The sequence below is a fragment of the Typopeltis vanoorti genome, chromosome 10 (genome assembly GCF_054136105.1).
Source record: "Typopeltis vanoorti isolate ZY-2024b chromosome 10, IOZ_Tvanoo_1.0, whole genome shotgun sequence".
In the NCBI taxonomy this organism is placed as follows: domain Eukaryota; kingdom Metazoa; phylum Arthropoda; class Arachnida; order Uropygi; family Thelyphonidae; genus Typopeltis; species Typopeltis vanoorti.
Window position 1 is genome coordinate 106481596 of NC_143558.1, and position 17815 is coordinate 106499410.

The 17815-nt window shown below is 36.3% G+C and overlaps 1 protein-coding gene across 5 annotated transcripts in view; it reads right to left on the reverse strand.

Moving 5' to 3' along the window:
• Positions 1 to 4843, reverse strand: part of LOC150102651 (UDP-GalNAc:beta-1,3-N-acetylgalactosaminyltransferase 2-like) — a 322880-nt gene extending 318037 nt beyond the window's left edge. For 4 of the 5 annotated variants that reach the window (XM_090399029.1, XM_090399027.1, XM_090399026.1 and 1 more), the window contains exon 1: positions 4587 to 4751. In XM_090399029.1, the coding sequence (XP_090255155.1) occupies positions 4587 to 4695 (109 nt within the window). In that variant the 5' untranslated portion in view covers positions 4696 to 4751. Of the gene's footprint in view, positions 1 to 4586 lie in introns of all 5 variants that reach the window. The other variant, XM_090399028.1, reaches the window with a different exon arrangement.
• Positions 4844 to 17815: the final 12972 nt, after the last annotated feature.

Here is a 17815-nt window from a genome sequence, read left to right on the forward strand (position 1 = left end):
GAGAGTGAGGGAGTAAGTAAAAGAGCATTGAGAAATGAAACTGGGAGAGTCATGCTGAATAGCATAGAAAATGAGGAGGTGAGTGACTCTTGTTTGGACTTGAAGTTATGAGTGGTGATTCCATGATCAAGGGTATGGAGAGCAGTATGCCTGAGGAGTGCTTGGCTGGTGGTACAATAGAGAGAGTGGCTTTAGCAATAAAGAGAGGGCATGATGAAGAAAATATGATAGTTATGGTGGGTACAAATGACCTCTCAGGTCATTTGTACCCACCATAAATTGGGTAGCCACCATAAATGGTAGTATAAATCGGGTAGCAAAAGATTTAAGAACATTGTTAGATATCGTGAAGAAAAGTATCAATGGGAGGATAGTGTGTATGCTCCCTCGTTTTGACAATTATGAGTTAAGTAGACGAGCGATGATAACGAATGATATGACTGCAAGAATGTGCAAAAAAAAGAGGTCTGGAATTTGTTGATGTCTGGAGTATGTTTGAAGGAAAAAGACAGCTGTATGCAAGAGATGGGTTGCATCTGAACATAGAAGGTCATAAGCAATTGAAGAAGTTACTGTTTTCTGAACAAGTTGAAGTAATTGGGCAGGGAAACTAAAATTGAAAAGGTTGAGTATAAGAAGGAGAAACATAAACAGTGATTGTATAATTGTTGATCTTTATTTGCAGAATAGAGGGGATATTAGTAGAACATATATCAGTTTTAAAGCTGGTACAAGAACTAAAGGGAATCTACAATTTTTGTATACAAATGCAAGAAGCACTCGAAATAAGAGGGAAGAATTTTTGGCTTTAATCAGTGCAATCTCACCAAAAGTTGTAGGCATTAGTGAAACTTGGCTGTCAGCAGAAGATGTGGTCGCTGGAATTGAACGTGATGGATAAAGTATTTTCAGGGAGGATAGAGAAGATAAAACGGGGGGGAGGGGAGTACTGCTGCTGATGATAGCCGATGAGTTGCAGCCAAAGAAAGTAGTATATCAAGATGATAGACATGTGAATGATAGTACATTTGAGGCAGTTGTGTTGATCACTATGTGAAATAGTGATCAACACAACCCAATATACAGTTGGTTGCTGCTATAGGGCGTATGGGGCGGGGAGATACTGAATTCATGCATCAGCAAATTAGTGCAGTGAGTGCAGGGTTAGTGATTATTATAGGGGATTTTAATTATGGTGATATCAATTGGAAGGAGGAAATATCACGTGGCAAAGAATTCATACATCTTCTACGAGATAATTACTTGAAACAGCACATAACTGAAGGGACACGTGGTGTGAGAGTGTTGGACCTGGTCGTTGGTTCAGAGGATATATGCATAAGTAAGGTGTCCTCGTTACCTTCAATTGGTGAGAGCGATCATGTGGAGTCAACTTGGGAGGTTGCAAAATTTGTGGATTTCTCTCTTAAGAAGGGGAATATATGGAACTACAGGTTAGGCAATTATAACAAGCTTTCGAAGCTTACATCAGTCCCATGGCAGAACATATTGCAAGGGAAAGATGTTAGCATTGCATGGGATAAAATCAGCGGGTATTCTGAGGAAAGCAATATCAGATTGTGTCCCCATGGTTAGGAAGATAAACAAGGTAGGCGTTAGATGGATGAGTAGTAGTAGTATCAAGCTTGATCTGCAAAAAAGAAAATGTTATGCAGAATTTACAAGGAGAAAGGCGATCAGTACACCCATGAGCAGTACAAGGCTCAAGCTAGGAAGGTTACCCGCATAGTAAGAAAAGCTAAATCAGATTATGAGAAGAATTTAGCCAAGGAGATCAAGGGTAATCCCAAAGAGTTCTTCCACTATGTGGCAAGTGAAAGGAAGAATGACTTTGGAAGGATAACCTTAGTGGGTGCTGATGGTATCGAGGTGACAAATTAAATCCAATTCAGATGTAATAGTACAGTTACCGAGTGATAACTTTTCAAAAGTTTATCACCCCAGTGAGAATATCTCTGTACCTGTAGCAATAACTAATGTGAGAATTGAAGTTAAGAAATCAGAGGTACTTAGTATATTGCAAAATTTAAATGCAAACACTGCTGTAGGTTTAGATGGAATATCAGCTCGGGTGTTGCGTGAATGTGCAAAGAAATTGTCAACGCCTCCTGCTTGGTTATTTAACTTAAGTTTGAACTCTGGTATGATCCCTAGGGAGTGGAAGGAAGGCAAAGTAGTTCCTTAGCATAAAGGTGGCTCTAAAACTGCAGTAGTTAATTACAGACCAATCACCATCTCGGGAGTGGTGTTATAAGTACTGGAAAAGTTGGTTAAAGACAAAATTCAAGAATGGGTGGATCAGGATATGATACTCTATAGGGGACAATGTGGTTTTGTTAAAGGTTGATCCTGCCTTAGCAATTTATTAGCTTTTTATAATAGAATGACATCTGAGTTGGAGAAAGGAAATAGCTACACAGTGGTACTTCTGGACTTTGCTAAGGCTTTTGTCAGGATACCCCCATGTAATACTGTCGCGCAAATTGGAGCAGATTGGGATGGATAGGAGAATGGCTTGGGGAGAGATACCAGAAGGTGGTGTATGGAGGAGCAGAGTCCAGGATGAGGCAGGTGACCAGTGGTGTGCCTCAGGGCTCTGTGCTTGGGCCATTGTTGTTTAATTTGTGCATTAAACAACAATGGCCCAAGCATTTTAAACGATATAGAAAATGGCTTAAAGGGAGATATTCAGTTGTTTGCTGATGATGCAAAGTTGGGTAGCACAATAAAAAATCAAGCTGATGTTGAGAGTTTGCAGGATGATTTAAATAAGCTTGTAAAATGGGCAAAAGGAAATAGATGTCAGTTCAATGTGGAAAAGTGTAAAGTTATGCATTTTGGGATTAAAAGATTACCAACTGTGTACTACATTGATGGAACAGTACTCCAAGAGATTGATGAGGCTAGGGACTTAGGGGCGTTAGTCGAGAGGGAGATGAAGTTCAGGGGACATATTGCTAAGGTGTCCAAGATTGCGCATAGGATTACTTGGGGTTATTGAGGTTGAAATTCAGTTGTTACAGTTTTTATTATTATTATTATTTATTATTAACATCTGACCTCTGTGGAGTCAGAGACTCATCATGGGAGGTACATAATATTGCACAAATGCTCATCTGGCCATGCCTTAAAATGATTCAATGTGTCTACATTCACAACACACTCACACACTCAGGCAATGCATTCCGCTCATCAATCACCCTCCATGCAAAGAACCCGCTCCTCACTTCTCTGCTCACACCCTCTTTATACAGTTTCCAGCAATGGCCCCATGTTTTATCCCCCCCCTCTCATTCTATAAAAAAATCACTTCCATGTTAACCTGATAACAATTCCTGACTAGCTCATAATGTTTCAATCATATCACCCCCCCCCTTCCTCCTATTCACGAGGCTTTGCAATTTATACTCTCTTAATCTGTCCCGTACTCCAAATTCCAAAGACCACTGACAACCTTTTGTGAATCTTCTCTGGACCCTTTCCAACATATCCTTGTCATGAAAACCCAGTGACCAGATCTATGCACAATAAGGGGCCTGATGAAGGCCTTATACAATGGCATGATAACCTCTTTATTTCTGCATGTCACAGTCCTCCACATCATTGCCATTATCCGATGTGATGTCTTTATAACATGAGCAATGATGTGGCCCCTGAATTTCAGGTCCTTGTCCACCACCACTCCCAGATCTCTCATTTCCTCTCCTTAAAAGTTTACCCACCAAGTGTATACTCTGCATCCCATCATTGCTTACCAAATTTCAAAATCTCACACTTTGCAACATTGAATCGAAGTTCCACTTATCTGCCGATTTATGCAATCTATTTAAGTCCTCCTTCAAAGCCAAAATATCTGCTTGACTCTGCATTCTCTTCCCAATTTTGCATCATCTGCAAACAGCTGTATATCACTAGTTAAATTCATCCTGATATCATTAATATACAAATTAAACAACAATGGTCCCAAAACTAACCCCTGCAGTACACTACTAGTGCCCTTCCTCTTATAGGTTTTATTAACTTGATAACATTATGAGAACTTAAAATGGAAAAATATTAACACTTATATGCTATTTTGTGATTTCCCGTTTTTATAATTGCAATCTAGCTTATATGAAGTAAAGATGTGATTATTGCACCTAAAGGAGCTGTAACTATTAAAGAAAAAAAAAATTGAATAGGTACCGAATACCCATATAAGAGACAATAACCAAACACAGTACTCTATTCATATTATATTACAATATTTATATGGTTTGAAGATAAATATTTAAGTCTGCAGTGGTAAGGTGTTGTAAGAATTTGTATATGTGTGTGCGTGTATATTATTTCATTTTTATTTTTTAACGCCAGCAGGTGAAACCCTCAACTTCGATTATTAAAAATTTATAAAGTACTCGCATTATTAAGAATTGGAATCATGACACTTTCTACAATGTTAATTACATTACACTACTGTGTAATGTTCTGACATACGCTGAGCGACAACTACAAAATATGTTCACATTCACTAAATAAATAATACAGTGAATTTAGTGAAAATTAACTGGGTATCAAAGTCACACCTGTTTCTACTGCTGGCAATTGCGATACAGTCCCATACGAAAACCAAGTATATAAAAATACACTCAAAACTGCAATTATTGCAGACTTTACATTAACATTTATTATCATTCAAAATGCATAACTATTCACCATTTACGAGAATATGATCCTATATCTATCTAAAAGTACCGCCACTCCTGTGCCGTAGTAAAAAGGTGGCAGTATGTGTGGTTTTGTGTATACTCTTCTTTAAATCAAAAACATGTTTCCTCCGCGCTGTGCAATTTCTATAGCTGTGATTGTAAATTATTATTATTATTATATAACACTTCCAGGCAGTCCAAAGACTCATCGAGGGAGAGTGTGCCAACAGCATCGAACGAGTGAAACCCTTCCAACTACTAACCACGCTTAAGCTTGCTTAACTTTGCCGAGCCATTAGTAGCAGAGGTTCTACCAATCAACCAACCTTATTTACCTTCGGTGAGATACTTCTCTGAAGAGACGTGTGCATATTATTGTTTACAGTATTTCTGGGTGTGTTTGGTGTAGCATTGGATTGTATAAGTATGGAATCGTTATCGTTAAGCTTAATATCGCTATCTCGGACTATTGCATAATGGATTTGCATTAGGCACATGCTGTTGTTGATTAGTTTTTACGAGAAGCTATGAATATGGAATTGCAGTTGTTTTTAAAACTGAATAATCATCAGACCAATATGTTAAGTACAACATGAAATCCGCGATGAATCTCTTGACCATGGAGGTTTAATGATAATAATAATAAAAGATGTGCTTTCTAATGAAGCGCATCTGATGTTGCTTTTGCATTTGAAGGATTAAAGTTTAAAAGCTCATACAATAGTGCTAGCCACATGTAATCCACTTTTTCGCACTTTATTTCTGGAAAATACATGTAAGCATCCTATATCAGATATCAGAATAGTAATAGAATATCAAGTTCCTGGAAAAAGAGGAATGGGTAGATCATCAATGAGATGGGTGGATGGTGTGTGTGTGTGTGTGTGTGTGTGTGTGTGTGTGTGTGTGTGTGTGTGTGTGTGTGTGTGTGTGTGTGTGTGTGTGTGTGTGTGGAGTGACTGATCTTCAGAGAGTTGAAGCCTCCAGAAAAGCATACAACAGGATTAGATGGCGAGGACTGGTGGATGCCCAATGAACAGATGATGATGATGATTTTGTATCGCAGTGAAGTCAGTGTATCCCAAATGATCAGTTGCCAGAACTTCTCAAAATAATTGCTGAAACGCTTAAGGCGAACGGTCTTGCACAAGTGAATGCCGTTAATTGGAAGGACTGCAGGTGTGATGATATTTCGTCCCAAGTAAATAAATCAAATTCACCACTCACTAAAGAAGTTATTAACGATGTGATTGAAAATATCAGTTGGGTAAGACAAATGATTTCCTTCGCATCTTCAGGCTGCTGGTATTCTGCTTTTGCATGAATCGTCGGTTTTAGAGGAACTTGGTTGCCTTCATTGCCGTGTGCTCTTTTATCATATGCTATAGTTGTGAAGAGCCTACGTTTAGTAGTTTAAAATTTCAGGTGGGAATCCTCAAAGTTGAGAGATTTTATTCAAAAGTTGTTGCTCAAGGATAGTTAAAAGGCATCCCTCTATGTAAAAGTATAGGAAAAGTTATCACTATATGACCATTCACATATTCTGATATCCATTCCTTTAACAGGTCTTCAGAGAGCGAATTGCACCAGTTTGACAACCCAACCAAGAAGATGGCAAAAATTTGAAATTCTACAGATGACTGAAAACTTTACAACTCCAATCTTGAGCAAATGAGACTGTGGACGCTTGCATTCTCTGCACTAGGCCGCCCGAAGATTAACTTCAGATTAAGCCTACTCGCCAAGTAGAGGAACTTTTTCTAAGCCTATCTTCGACGGTTTCCAGGTTAGTCGATCTCTGGCATGGGCATGTGGGGTTTTCTCCCAGAAATCAGGCTTTTCGCAACGTAAACTCAACAAAATCGACCGTAGAACCTACATTATTTTTGACAATAATATATCCTGTTAAATGTAATCTCCATCCAGTTTTAATGGTGCTAATTTAGAGAGTTTACGAGCCCTTGTTAAAGATTTAGGATCCACTGCTTCCCTCTCAACACTACTGGTGATCCCTTGGTGCATTGTGCTGGACACTCATCACAACAGCTGCACTCCTACCAGGAGGAAATAAACGCAACAGGAAATAGAAAATTTAATAAAACGTAGAAGTAGACCTCTAAAACAAACGATTATCTTTTGATTAGTGGTAACAGAATCAGAGACACTGAACTCACTGTCTTAAAAAAGTGTCATAGCATCTAACAAGAAAAGCAATCAATTTGATTGGAGAAGAGTCTTAGTATCAGGATTACTGAGACAACATCAAGCAATTCGAAGGATTTTAATGAATGTGCACAAAGTTCACCTAATCAACTAAGTGACAGTATATCTCTGTTTTTTTTCCTTCCATCAGTACTCAAGGAGAGTGTATTAAAAAAATGTTAATTATTATTATTATGTGTCACCTCCAAAAAGTCTAAAACTCATAGAAGGAGGACACCTACTCTACAACTCTCTGTCTCCACCATTCAATCCACCAAGACAGCAAACTGCATCATCTACACCAACACCATCTACTGCCCACCTCCACCTCCACCACCACTAGTATTTTCAAGACAATCACAAACATCCATGCCCAAGGTGGGATTCGAACCCACAGCCTTTTGACTGGAGAGTGGATACAGTAACCCCTCAGCCAACCAGGTCAGTGAGATGTTCTGTCTGTATGATATATGCCTCTGGTTTTCAAAAATGTGGTATGAAATAAAGGAAGATATGTACATACAGAATGTTTCAAATTGAAGTACTCTTATTTAAAGCCAATGTAGGGTGAACCAGAAGACAAAATACTCCCAAACATGTGGAGGGATTTTCAGAATATTAAAAAAAAAAAATCGTCGATTTGACAAAACAAGCAGTTTGACAACCCAACCAGGAAGATGGCAAAAATTTGAAATTCTACAGATGACTGAAAACTTTGCAACTGCAATCTTGAGTAAATGAGACTGTGGACGCTTGCATTCTCTGCACTAGGCCGCCCGAAGATTAACTTCAGTTTAAGCCTAGTCGCCAAGTAGAGGAACTTTTTCTAAGCCTATCTTCGACGGTTTCCAGGTTAGTCGATCTCTGGCATGGGCATGTGGTGTTTTCTCCCAGAAAATCAGGTTTTTCGCAAACAAAATCGAACGTAAAACCTACATTATTTTTGACAATAATATATTCTGTTAAATGTAAGTACTTCTAGGTACCAAGAGATAGCAGTACTTGTTTGCCATCTCTTCATTAGTAGCTGCCTATAATTAATGGTAGTTTTGGACTAGTTCACTGTTCAATTTCCACTGGTAGCCAATCTTTGATTGGCTACCAATGGAAATTGAACTGCCCACTCACTTTCCAAAAGCTAGATAGAGTTAAAACGGCTAGCCTACTACCTGTAAGGGAATAAATCGGGTTAGCTTATTATTATTATTATTATTATTAATATTATTATTATTATTATTATATGAGAGGGCGCTGTGTAGGCATACGTGTGTGTGTGTGTGTGTGTGTGTGTGTGTGTGTGTGTGTGTGTGTGTGTGTGTGTGTGTGTGTGTGTGTGTGTGTGTGTGTGTGTGTGTGTGTGTGTGTGTGTGTGTGTGTGTGTGTGTGTGTGTGTGTGTGTGTGTGTGTGTGTGTGTGTGTGTGTGTGTGTGTGTGTGTGTGTGTGTGTGTGTGTGTGTGTGTGTGTGTGTGTGTGTGTGTGTGTGTGTGTGTGTGTGTGTGTGCGCGCGCGCGCGCGCGCGCGAGCGAGCGCGAATTTCTCAATCATAGATTTCGTAGCTTCCCAACACAGGAAAAAATAATATAATAAATAATAACCAACTGGTGTCATCCTCAGATAAGTTTACATATAAGCTTCGAGGATGAAAGCAGAGAAAAATTAGTTCTCATCCAAGATGTATCACCAAGTGCATGTAATGTAGGTATCACATGTAAACCAAAGTATTTAATGTATGTATTATATGTAAACAAATGTATATAAAGTAAGTATTATATATAATCAAATGTATATGTAACTGTAACAAAAGTATGCAATATAGAGTGATTATATCCATTGATATTGTATATATAGAGTGTAAAATTGCAAAGAAACATCAGTAATAATCATCATTATGAATATAATAATAATATATGTTGTAAACAGTTATTGTTATTATTATTTAAAAAAAAAAACTTTAAGTACGAGAAAGTATTTGTTATGCATAATTGTCTTAATATAATGTATGTAATTTATCTGAGAAATAATTAAAAAAATTATAAACTAACGCCTTTTTATTCCCTTATAGGGTGTAGGTGAGGCATTAAACTCTATCTAGCTTTTGGAGACTGAATGGGCAATTAAATCTCCACTGGAGATTTAACTGCCAATCAGAGATAGCTGGCACATATCTATCACTAATTATAGGCAGAGACCGACAACCAGGTGCTGTCATCTTTTGGTACCTGACCTTAGCAGGAAATGTTACTGTCTGAAATAATGTGGGTTCTAGGGTTGATTTTCTTGAGTTTCTGGGATGAAAAACCCAAGAGTCCGGGAAGAAAAATAACGCTTGCCCATGCCAGAGATCGACTATCTTGGGAACCAGTCGAAGAAAGGCTAAGAAAAAGTTACTCAGGTCAGCAACTAGACTCGAACTATAAATCTATCTTCGTGCGGTTTAGCGTAGAGGATGCAGGTGCCACTCCACTTCCACTGAGCTACACAAGTCGTCTTCTTCTTGTTGTTATTATTATTATTATTTAATATAATAACAAGAAGATTGATTTAATTAAACTGTCATTAAATTTAAGATAATTTAATAACAATTTATTAAATAAAAAATAAATCAGCTAACGCCTTTTATTCCCTAATAGGGAGTAGGCAAGGCCTTTATACACTATCTAGCTTTTGGAAGCTGAGTGGGCAGTTCAATCTCCATCGGAAGCCAATCAGAGATAGCTGGCCTATGTCTCTCACTAATTACAGCAGCCACCGATGAAGAGGCTGGCAAACAAGTGCTGCCATCTCTTGGTACCTAACCCTAACAAGATATGTTACTGTCTGAAATAATGTGGGTACTACGGTCGATTTTCTTGAGTTTACGGGACGAAAAACCCGAGTTTCCGAGAGGAAAAATCAGCTTGCCTGTGCCAGAGATCGACTAACTCGGGAACCGGTCGAAGATAGGCTTAGAAAAAGTTTCTCCAGTCAGCGACTAGACAAGAACTTAGGTCTAACTTCGACCGGCCAAGCACAGAGGATGCTTGATGAATTGATCAAACAAATACAATTCAGATTGTATTTGTTTGATCAATTCATAATCAATTCGACTATTTAAAGAACTTGATTTTCTTTTGCGATATGTGCACATCGCTCGTATATGATCAGTAGAATGATCGTGATGATATAAGGTTCGTGTTATATTTCCCCAGTCATCAAAACCCTTCATTATTTGACTTAGAAAACAATTTACAAACAAAGCAGTAAATTGCTTTGATGGTTTCTGAAAAAAATAGCCACTTTCGTTTCTCCTTTGTTCCATTCGCCTTTTTACAGTAAAAATGTGACATATTTACATTTCTGACATATATTCTATTGCGTTCTGTGTATTTTTCTTTTTTTTTTAATTTTCGATTTTACCAACATTCTGGGCATATTTATTAAAATATGCTCGATAAACTGTTCATTAATAGTAAGTGGCCGCACTGCTATATCGGTAGGATAAGAGATAGCTTGCTTGCTGGTAAGTACAGACTCCGATTGAAAATTTTCTTCAGAATCCTCTTGATTTGTTTCATTTACTTCTTTCTCTCCTTCTATCTTTTCCACATCATTTTAATGTTCTTCATTTTCACTTTTATCTCCTCCTGATAATGAAAGGTTGGTCGTTTGGTAGATCCTCTGCTACTAATGACTCACAAAACGTTAAGCAAGTTTGAGTTAGTAGTTGGAAGAGGTTTGAATCGTTCGATGCTGTTGGCACATTCTCCCTCGATGAGTCTTTGCCCTGGAGGTGTCACATAATAATAATAATAAAATTCCGAGAACTGTGAAGTACAACTTTAGTTCTACGAAATTCTTCATTTTCAGAACGCAAGAAAGACAAAATTGCCCCCTTTTGACTATTTAGCTGTTTTCATTTTCTCTAAGTCGTTTTCTTTTACTAGCTCTGGATTCAAATTTTCTTGGCATAATTATGTGTATTAATCTATCAAAAGCGAAATAAATATTTATTAAATCCAAAATAAACATATAAATAAAATAAACAATTCCGTTAAAAGCTTAAAAAATACAAAAATAGAAACAGTAGTATCTTGGTTTTGTTAAAATAAACGAGTAATAGTAAAAAAAAAAAATCAGCTAACGCCTTTTTATTCCCGTATACGGGGAGTAGGCGAGGCCATTTAGCCCTATCTAACTTTTGGAACCTGAGTGGCCAGTTCAATCTCCACTGGTACCAATCAGAGATAGATGGCCCAAGGCTATCCCTAATTAAGCGGTACTCAGTGAAGAGAGACGGCTCAAATGTGCCGCCATCTCGTGTTCCCTAACCCTAACACAATATATTTAATGTCTGAAATAATGTGGGTTCTACGGTCGATTTTCTTGAGTTTACGGGACGAAAAACCCGAGTTTCCGGGAGGAAAAACCTGCTTGCCCGTGCCAGAGATCGACTAACTCGGGAACCGGTCGAAAAAAGGCTTAGAAAAATTTCCTCTAGTCGCCGACTAGACTCGAAACCAAGTCTTCCTTCGTGCGGCCAAGCGCCGTGGTTGGCAGACACCACATCCACTGAGCCACACAGGCTCTCACAGGTAATAGTAAAATAAGAATAATAATTAATTGAATAATATATTCTTACCGACTGCGACAACTACTTTAACCATATACATATAATTAGGTATATACACTTGTATATAGTACTGCTTTACAAGTACTGTGCTAGCCAAATAACGGTAACAAACTACTGTATAAGTTTAATTACCGTTTTTTGGAATTTCCTTTACTGTTCTACAATATTTGACCCTTTTTGGTGCACAATTTATTTAGTGTGTCTCTTCCCAAAAATATAAACGAATTTCACATGTATACAATAAATATTAATATTAAAAAAATCTTGGTAATATTAAACTAGCAACCTTGTAAGTCATTTTACATAAATAAATGACTAACTTATATTGATGGATTATAAATAATTATGCAACTTCTACGATATTTCATATTTAATATTAAATTTTCTAAATAGTTTAAAATCTTTTAATGTAATTCTAAATATATATATTATTTACACTTTTAAATATTCCATGTAACTGAATCATAATTAATTTAAAGAAAGATGTAATTAAAATATTTCTGTGAAAGATTTCAATTGCAGTGTTGATTATTGATTTTGAGAACATTGATTTTGTTTCACAAACTTCGTTGACAAGCATCATAGTTGCTACAAAAATTCTGAATACCAAAAAAATATTAAAAGGTATGGTAATAATTCATTATAAAGATAAAAGTTTAAAAAAAAAAAAAGAATTTAAATGCCATCAAATTAAGGTAAAAATTGGAACTTCATGAACTGTAAAGTTCAGATATTCTCACTAAAAATAAAAATTTTGAATTTACGTAATAAAAATCATAGCAAAAATCATCATATTTATGGAATTACAACATTTATTACAAGATTTATTCAAGTGTCCAGCTTTTATTTTTTTAAGTTGCAGTAATAAGCATAATAATTCCAGCTTTAGTTAAAACAAAGAGGCAAAAAATAGTAATGATAACTTGCTTTTTACTTGACATTTTACCCTAAAATGACTAGAATCTTGATGCACAAAAAATGAACTGAAAAATTAATTTAATTTATAAATAATAATAAACTTGAAATTCAAATACTCTATTTATGTGATATAGAAACTGCTCTTACCCAACTAATTAATACAAATAGCAGCAGCACATAGAAAAACCTCTGTTGTCTCTGGAACGTGTTTCAAAATGATCGCAAAAACTTTCTTTTAACTCAAAAACCTATTTACTTCTTTACAATTTCCACTTATTAAACTTCTAGTATACTTACAAAGAGGATAGCTAACTCTCTATTAAGTTACTTTTACAAACTGTATATCAACATCAAATATGCCAATAGATTCTCTTAATGACACTTCTTATTACTGTTAATCTAAATATTAATTGTCCAAGTAAAACACATTATAAGAGGAATTGTACAAAGGTATATAACTTACAAAAGCTCTGTATTGCACATTAAGTCAAAGGTTTTGCACAAAAAGTTCTAAGGCAATTCTCTCATCTCAGATCTTGAGCTTTCTTCAGGAAATCTGGCTTTAGAAATATCTCATTGGGAAAATAGCGGACTGTGAAGTGTGCCCTGTAGTACTCATATACAGCTCCGGCAAAAAGTTATTCTCCCACGGCGAAGAGAAAAACTTCCAAGCCGAGGTGCTTCGGGTAATTTGTCTCGCCAAAAATGCCTGGACGACTGCCTCCTCTTTCTACCACCTCCACTAACTCGAATTGCCAGCTTTTTTCTAGCGATTGGAACATCTCCTTTCGGCAACTCGAAGCCTTCTCTTAAGACTGGAACCGGAAGCTCCTCTCTGGCAATGGGAAGCCCTCTCTCTCTCTCTAGCGACTTCTGGATCCAGGAAGCCCTATACACTTGGCTCTGTCCCCTTTTATTATGAGACCTTCTCTGAGACCTCGCACGAAGTTTGTAACCGTCGAAGAATTCGGCATGATTCTTTCATCTTAAGTTTAAAGTTCGGCCCACTCTTTGTTATCTTTTGTGCCTTCTTTTGACTGTAAGTTGCTGACCATCGGAAAGTTGTTTGAACCTTTCTGACTGACATTGGAGGTGTTTATGTGCAGAGCTTGTAAGCCTTTCTCATACACACAAAATTTAATAAACAACCTTTCAAATGCTGCCATGTAGGTCTATTACATATAGCTCCAGCGAAAAACATTGCCTTTGTTTTTAACACTCTAACATATTCTTATTAAAGAAGTATATACAGTTAATTTCCAAAGAGCTATTTACAAAAATATCTAATACAAAATATACAGAGACAAACAAGGTTATTTTTTACAACATTCTTATGGGACTTGACCTAAGTAAAAAATCGATGTAATGTGCTTTGGAATATTTAAGCTACAATCGAGTTTTTACAAAATTGATAAGAACAATAGTCTAAAAGTTGGTCGATTGGTAGAGCCTCTGCTACTAATGGCTCAGTTAAGTAAGTTTGAGCGCGGTTAGTAGTTGGAAGGTATCAATCGTTCGATGCTGTTGGCACACTCTCCCTCGATGAGTCTTTGGACTCCCTGGAGGTGTCAAATAATAATAATAATAAAAGTCCAGGTAGTCCAGCGAAAACCATCTGTGACAAAATGAAACTAGTTCATTTATTTAAAAACACAAAAATACAAATATATTAAGTATATCTTTATAGAGTTCATAATTAAAAGGACTCTAATATTATTAATAATAATAATAGATTTCTACAGATGTGTCTCATCTTCTTTTGGTATCAAAATTATCAAGTTATTCTGAAGCATTAGGAATTTTGCTATTTTATTATTATGCCACTAATATTTCTTCAAATGCGGCACTAGTTATGTTGAATATATCTGTTCGCAAATATACTCGAAATCCCTTTGACCTAATAAAAAGGCAGAATGCTGATGAAACTTCTTCAGCATATCTGTTACAATGAAATAAACTCCCCCCCCCCCGCCGTTAACGGATTATTGTAGTTATGTGCACATTTCTTGGATTGACCCTTTTTTGCTGCACAATTTACTTATTGCGTCTCTTCCCAAATAAAAACGAATTTCACATGTGCGAAAATAAATAATCAAAATGTCTGTTTGCTTTGGAAATATTATGTCAAATATGTATATTTTTTAAATAACATTTATTGAAATAAATATGACATTTTGCTTCCTTTCCTTGCAAAATAAGATTATATGGGTCGCACATTTCAATTTCAGGAACGATTTTTTTATTATTTTTGTTTTTATGAACAACAAATGGTGTTAAACTGCTTTACTTGGAGTTTTCGATTGTGAGTCTTTTTAATTTATATCCAATGGTATTTTATCAGAGATTCTATGCCTTTGTCTTTTGATTAAAACTGCAACAGTACAATTACTTTGGAAAAATAACGAATTCAAATAAAAAGAAAGTGTGTGTGGTGATAATGTTGGGAGGAGGGAGTTAGCCATTAGAGGCGAATTAATTCTGTTATAAAAATTTTGGAAATAAAATTTCATTTTGATGCATGAACCTACACATGTTTCAAATGATAAACTATAGTGAAAATATCGCTACTTCAAAACTGCCGCATAATATCGAAATTAGTCTAAAATATGTACATAACAGTTGACTTCATAACTGCCATTTATTTTGATTTGTAGTGAGTGATTAAGGGGGAAAACCAAGAAAGTTGAAATGCAAAAACCTACAGATTACCTTATAAAAATTATGCATTACATGATAATGATTCAAGATTTACGTATGATAACTAACCTTCTAACTAAGATTATGAATAAAATAGGAAACTCAATTTGGAACAGATGGAGGCTGTATTCATTTTTAGATTCGGATTTTCATGAATTTATAAAATAATTGTTTGACAAAAATAATTATCTTCAATTAAGTTCTTGGAGAATTTTAAAATGTACTGGCGATTAAAATAATTAGCAAAAAAATTGATAGTGACATTGATCTTCCATAGTGATACAATATGAAGTGAAGAAAGTATGAACGAATTTCTTATTTTGTGCTGACATTAAAAACTATAATTATACGATAAAAACAAGCAGCAAAATGAATATAACTCATTGATATTTAGTCTAATATAACTTAGATTCTGGTTACCGAGCAAACGGCAGGCAACTGAGCATAGCTACTACATATGCCAAGTAATCTACTTAAGTGTTCTTTTCAGCATGAAGGACTATGGCCCCTTCTAATGGACATGACGATTAAACTACACTTCTTATCCATGCTCTTTCAGCAGATGGACAGAATATTATCCAGGTTTGCTGGACGTGTATATATGTCCAGCAAAAAAATGGTACGCACTTAGATACATGAATTTTGTGGAATACAGAGTTCCTGTTAGTTTTATATTCTATGGAAAGAACAATGTATTTCAAATGGAAGCTAGAAGCCTCACAAATTTTTCAGCAGCCTCTATTTTTTATATTATGAATTTAATATTAAAAATAAGTAATTTATTTTGCAACTATAACTATGCTGTTTTTTATTGTTCTTTGTAAGGAGGAAGTTTTAAAATGAGGCCCCCCATCTTGTGCCTCATGGTAAATGAGGCAGGCTCTGAGTATACTGTATGGTGTGACTAGACACTGATAGCCTGCAGAACCACACCAACCGGAGGGTGCAAGAGGTGCACGGCACCCGGGCAGCATTTTATGTAGCTAATATCTAATTTGGATTATACAATGCAGTATTAGGGGTGGCCGATAAAAGCTTGCACCTGGGCAGCAAATACCCTTGGCATGCCCCTGATAGCCTGCTCTTCGACGTTAGTACTTGAAGGAAATCGCATAACCTAGTGGGAATGGCCTCTGCAATGTTGGCAGATGTGATATCAGACTGACAGTCATTAATTAGGTAGCAGTTCTCAAGGCCTTGGAGAAGTTGACTGTTGATAACCTCCATTATTTTAGACAAAACTGGTGTGAGAACAATAGGTCAGCATCTTGATTGTAAACATTTATCTGGTTTTTGGGAATTCGATGTATATCAGCATTCTTCAATGCTGTAGGATAGATGCTGAGTATATTTTAGTGAATATATGATAAATAACAGGTGTTCGTTCAGGAGCACATCTCTTGAGCACAATGGATGGGATTTCATCAGAACTGACTACCTTTGTGGTATCCAAATCATTCCAGATTCTTGTAATGTCTTCCTGGAAATGGTGGCCTTGTAAGTCTTTAGTTGTTACAATGCTACCAATAGGGTGAGAAAGAGGAGGTAGCCCAGATGGACAACAGTTGCTCCTAACAAGTTTGGCAAAGGACGAGATAGCACAACTCCCAGCAGCACAAGCATCAAGTTGTCTACATTTATCCATGTTGAATTTAAAATTTGTCCTTTTAATGGTGGTTATACAAGCGTTGTGAGCAAAAGCTGTGAAGAAAGCTAGTGTTTTGATCTCAAACCATTTGTGAAAGGCTGTTTGCTTTTCATGAACAGCACTGACACAATTCTTGGAGAACCATGGTTTAGTTATATGTTGGGAAATTTGAGCAGAATGAGGAGTGAAAGTGTCCATTCCAATATGGATTCTTTCTGTAACAAGGTCAAGACAAGTATCCAGATCTGAAGAACGTAAACAGTATAGTCTGGCCATGGAAAGATAGATAAAAATTCACATAAGTCCTCCCACTTGGCATTGTTGTGATAAAGCATGAGGTTGTGAATATCTGTAGTAAGGATGTTCTGCCAGGGATGAGACTTGGATGATATAATGGTCTGAATTACCGAGAGGAGCACTCATCTTAACAGGGTGCCTGGAAGGAGAACTAATCAAAAAGAGGTCCAGAGTGAAGTGGATGAGTGAAGAGGATTGTCGAGAATTCTTCTGGTAGGAAGTTAAATGATCTGGATTTAGTCATTGCTTACAGCAAAATATCTGCCTCTCTTCTTTCTAGCTTGGTCAGTGTAATTCGAAAAGGCAACTATTAGAATTGTGGACATTGAAATCACCAAGAAGGATGAATTCACCATTTGAAAATTTTGAATGAATGAAATTGAGCTTTTACGATAGGAAGTCAAAGAGGAAAGAATGATTTTCAAAATTGGGATAATGGTAGAGGAAGCAGTTAAATGAAATAAAAGGTGACAAAGAAATTTTAACCCACAGGTCAAAAAGGTAAGAATCTAAGTCGAACATCCTTTTGCAGAATACACAGATGCAAAAGCACTTCCTTTTTGGCAGAGGGAGTCATGTAAACTATAATTATTAAATTAAAAGTTCTCTAAGTTTTCCACTTATGCTTTGCCCAAATTAGTCTTAGTGGAGTGAAACAATACTGAGAAAGGATTAAAAATAGTGTGTAAATCTTCCAGTATTTCATTTGTCACTGAGACATTGCCAGGGAGTAA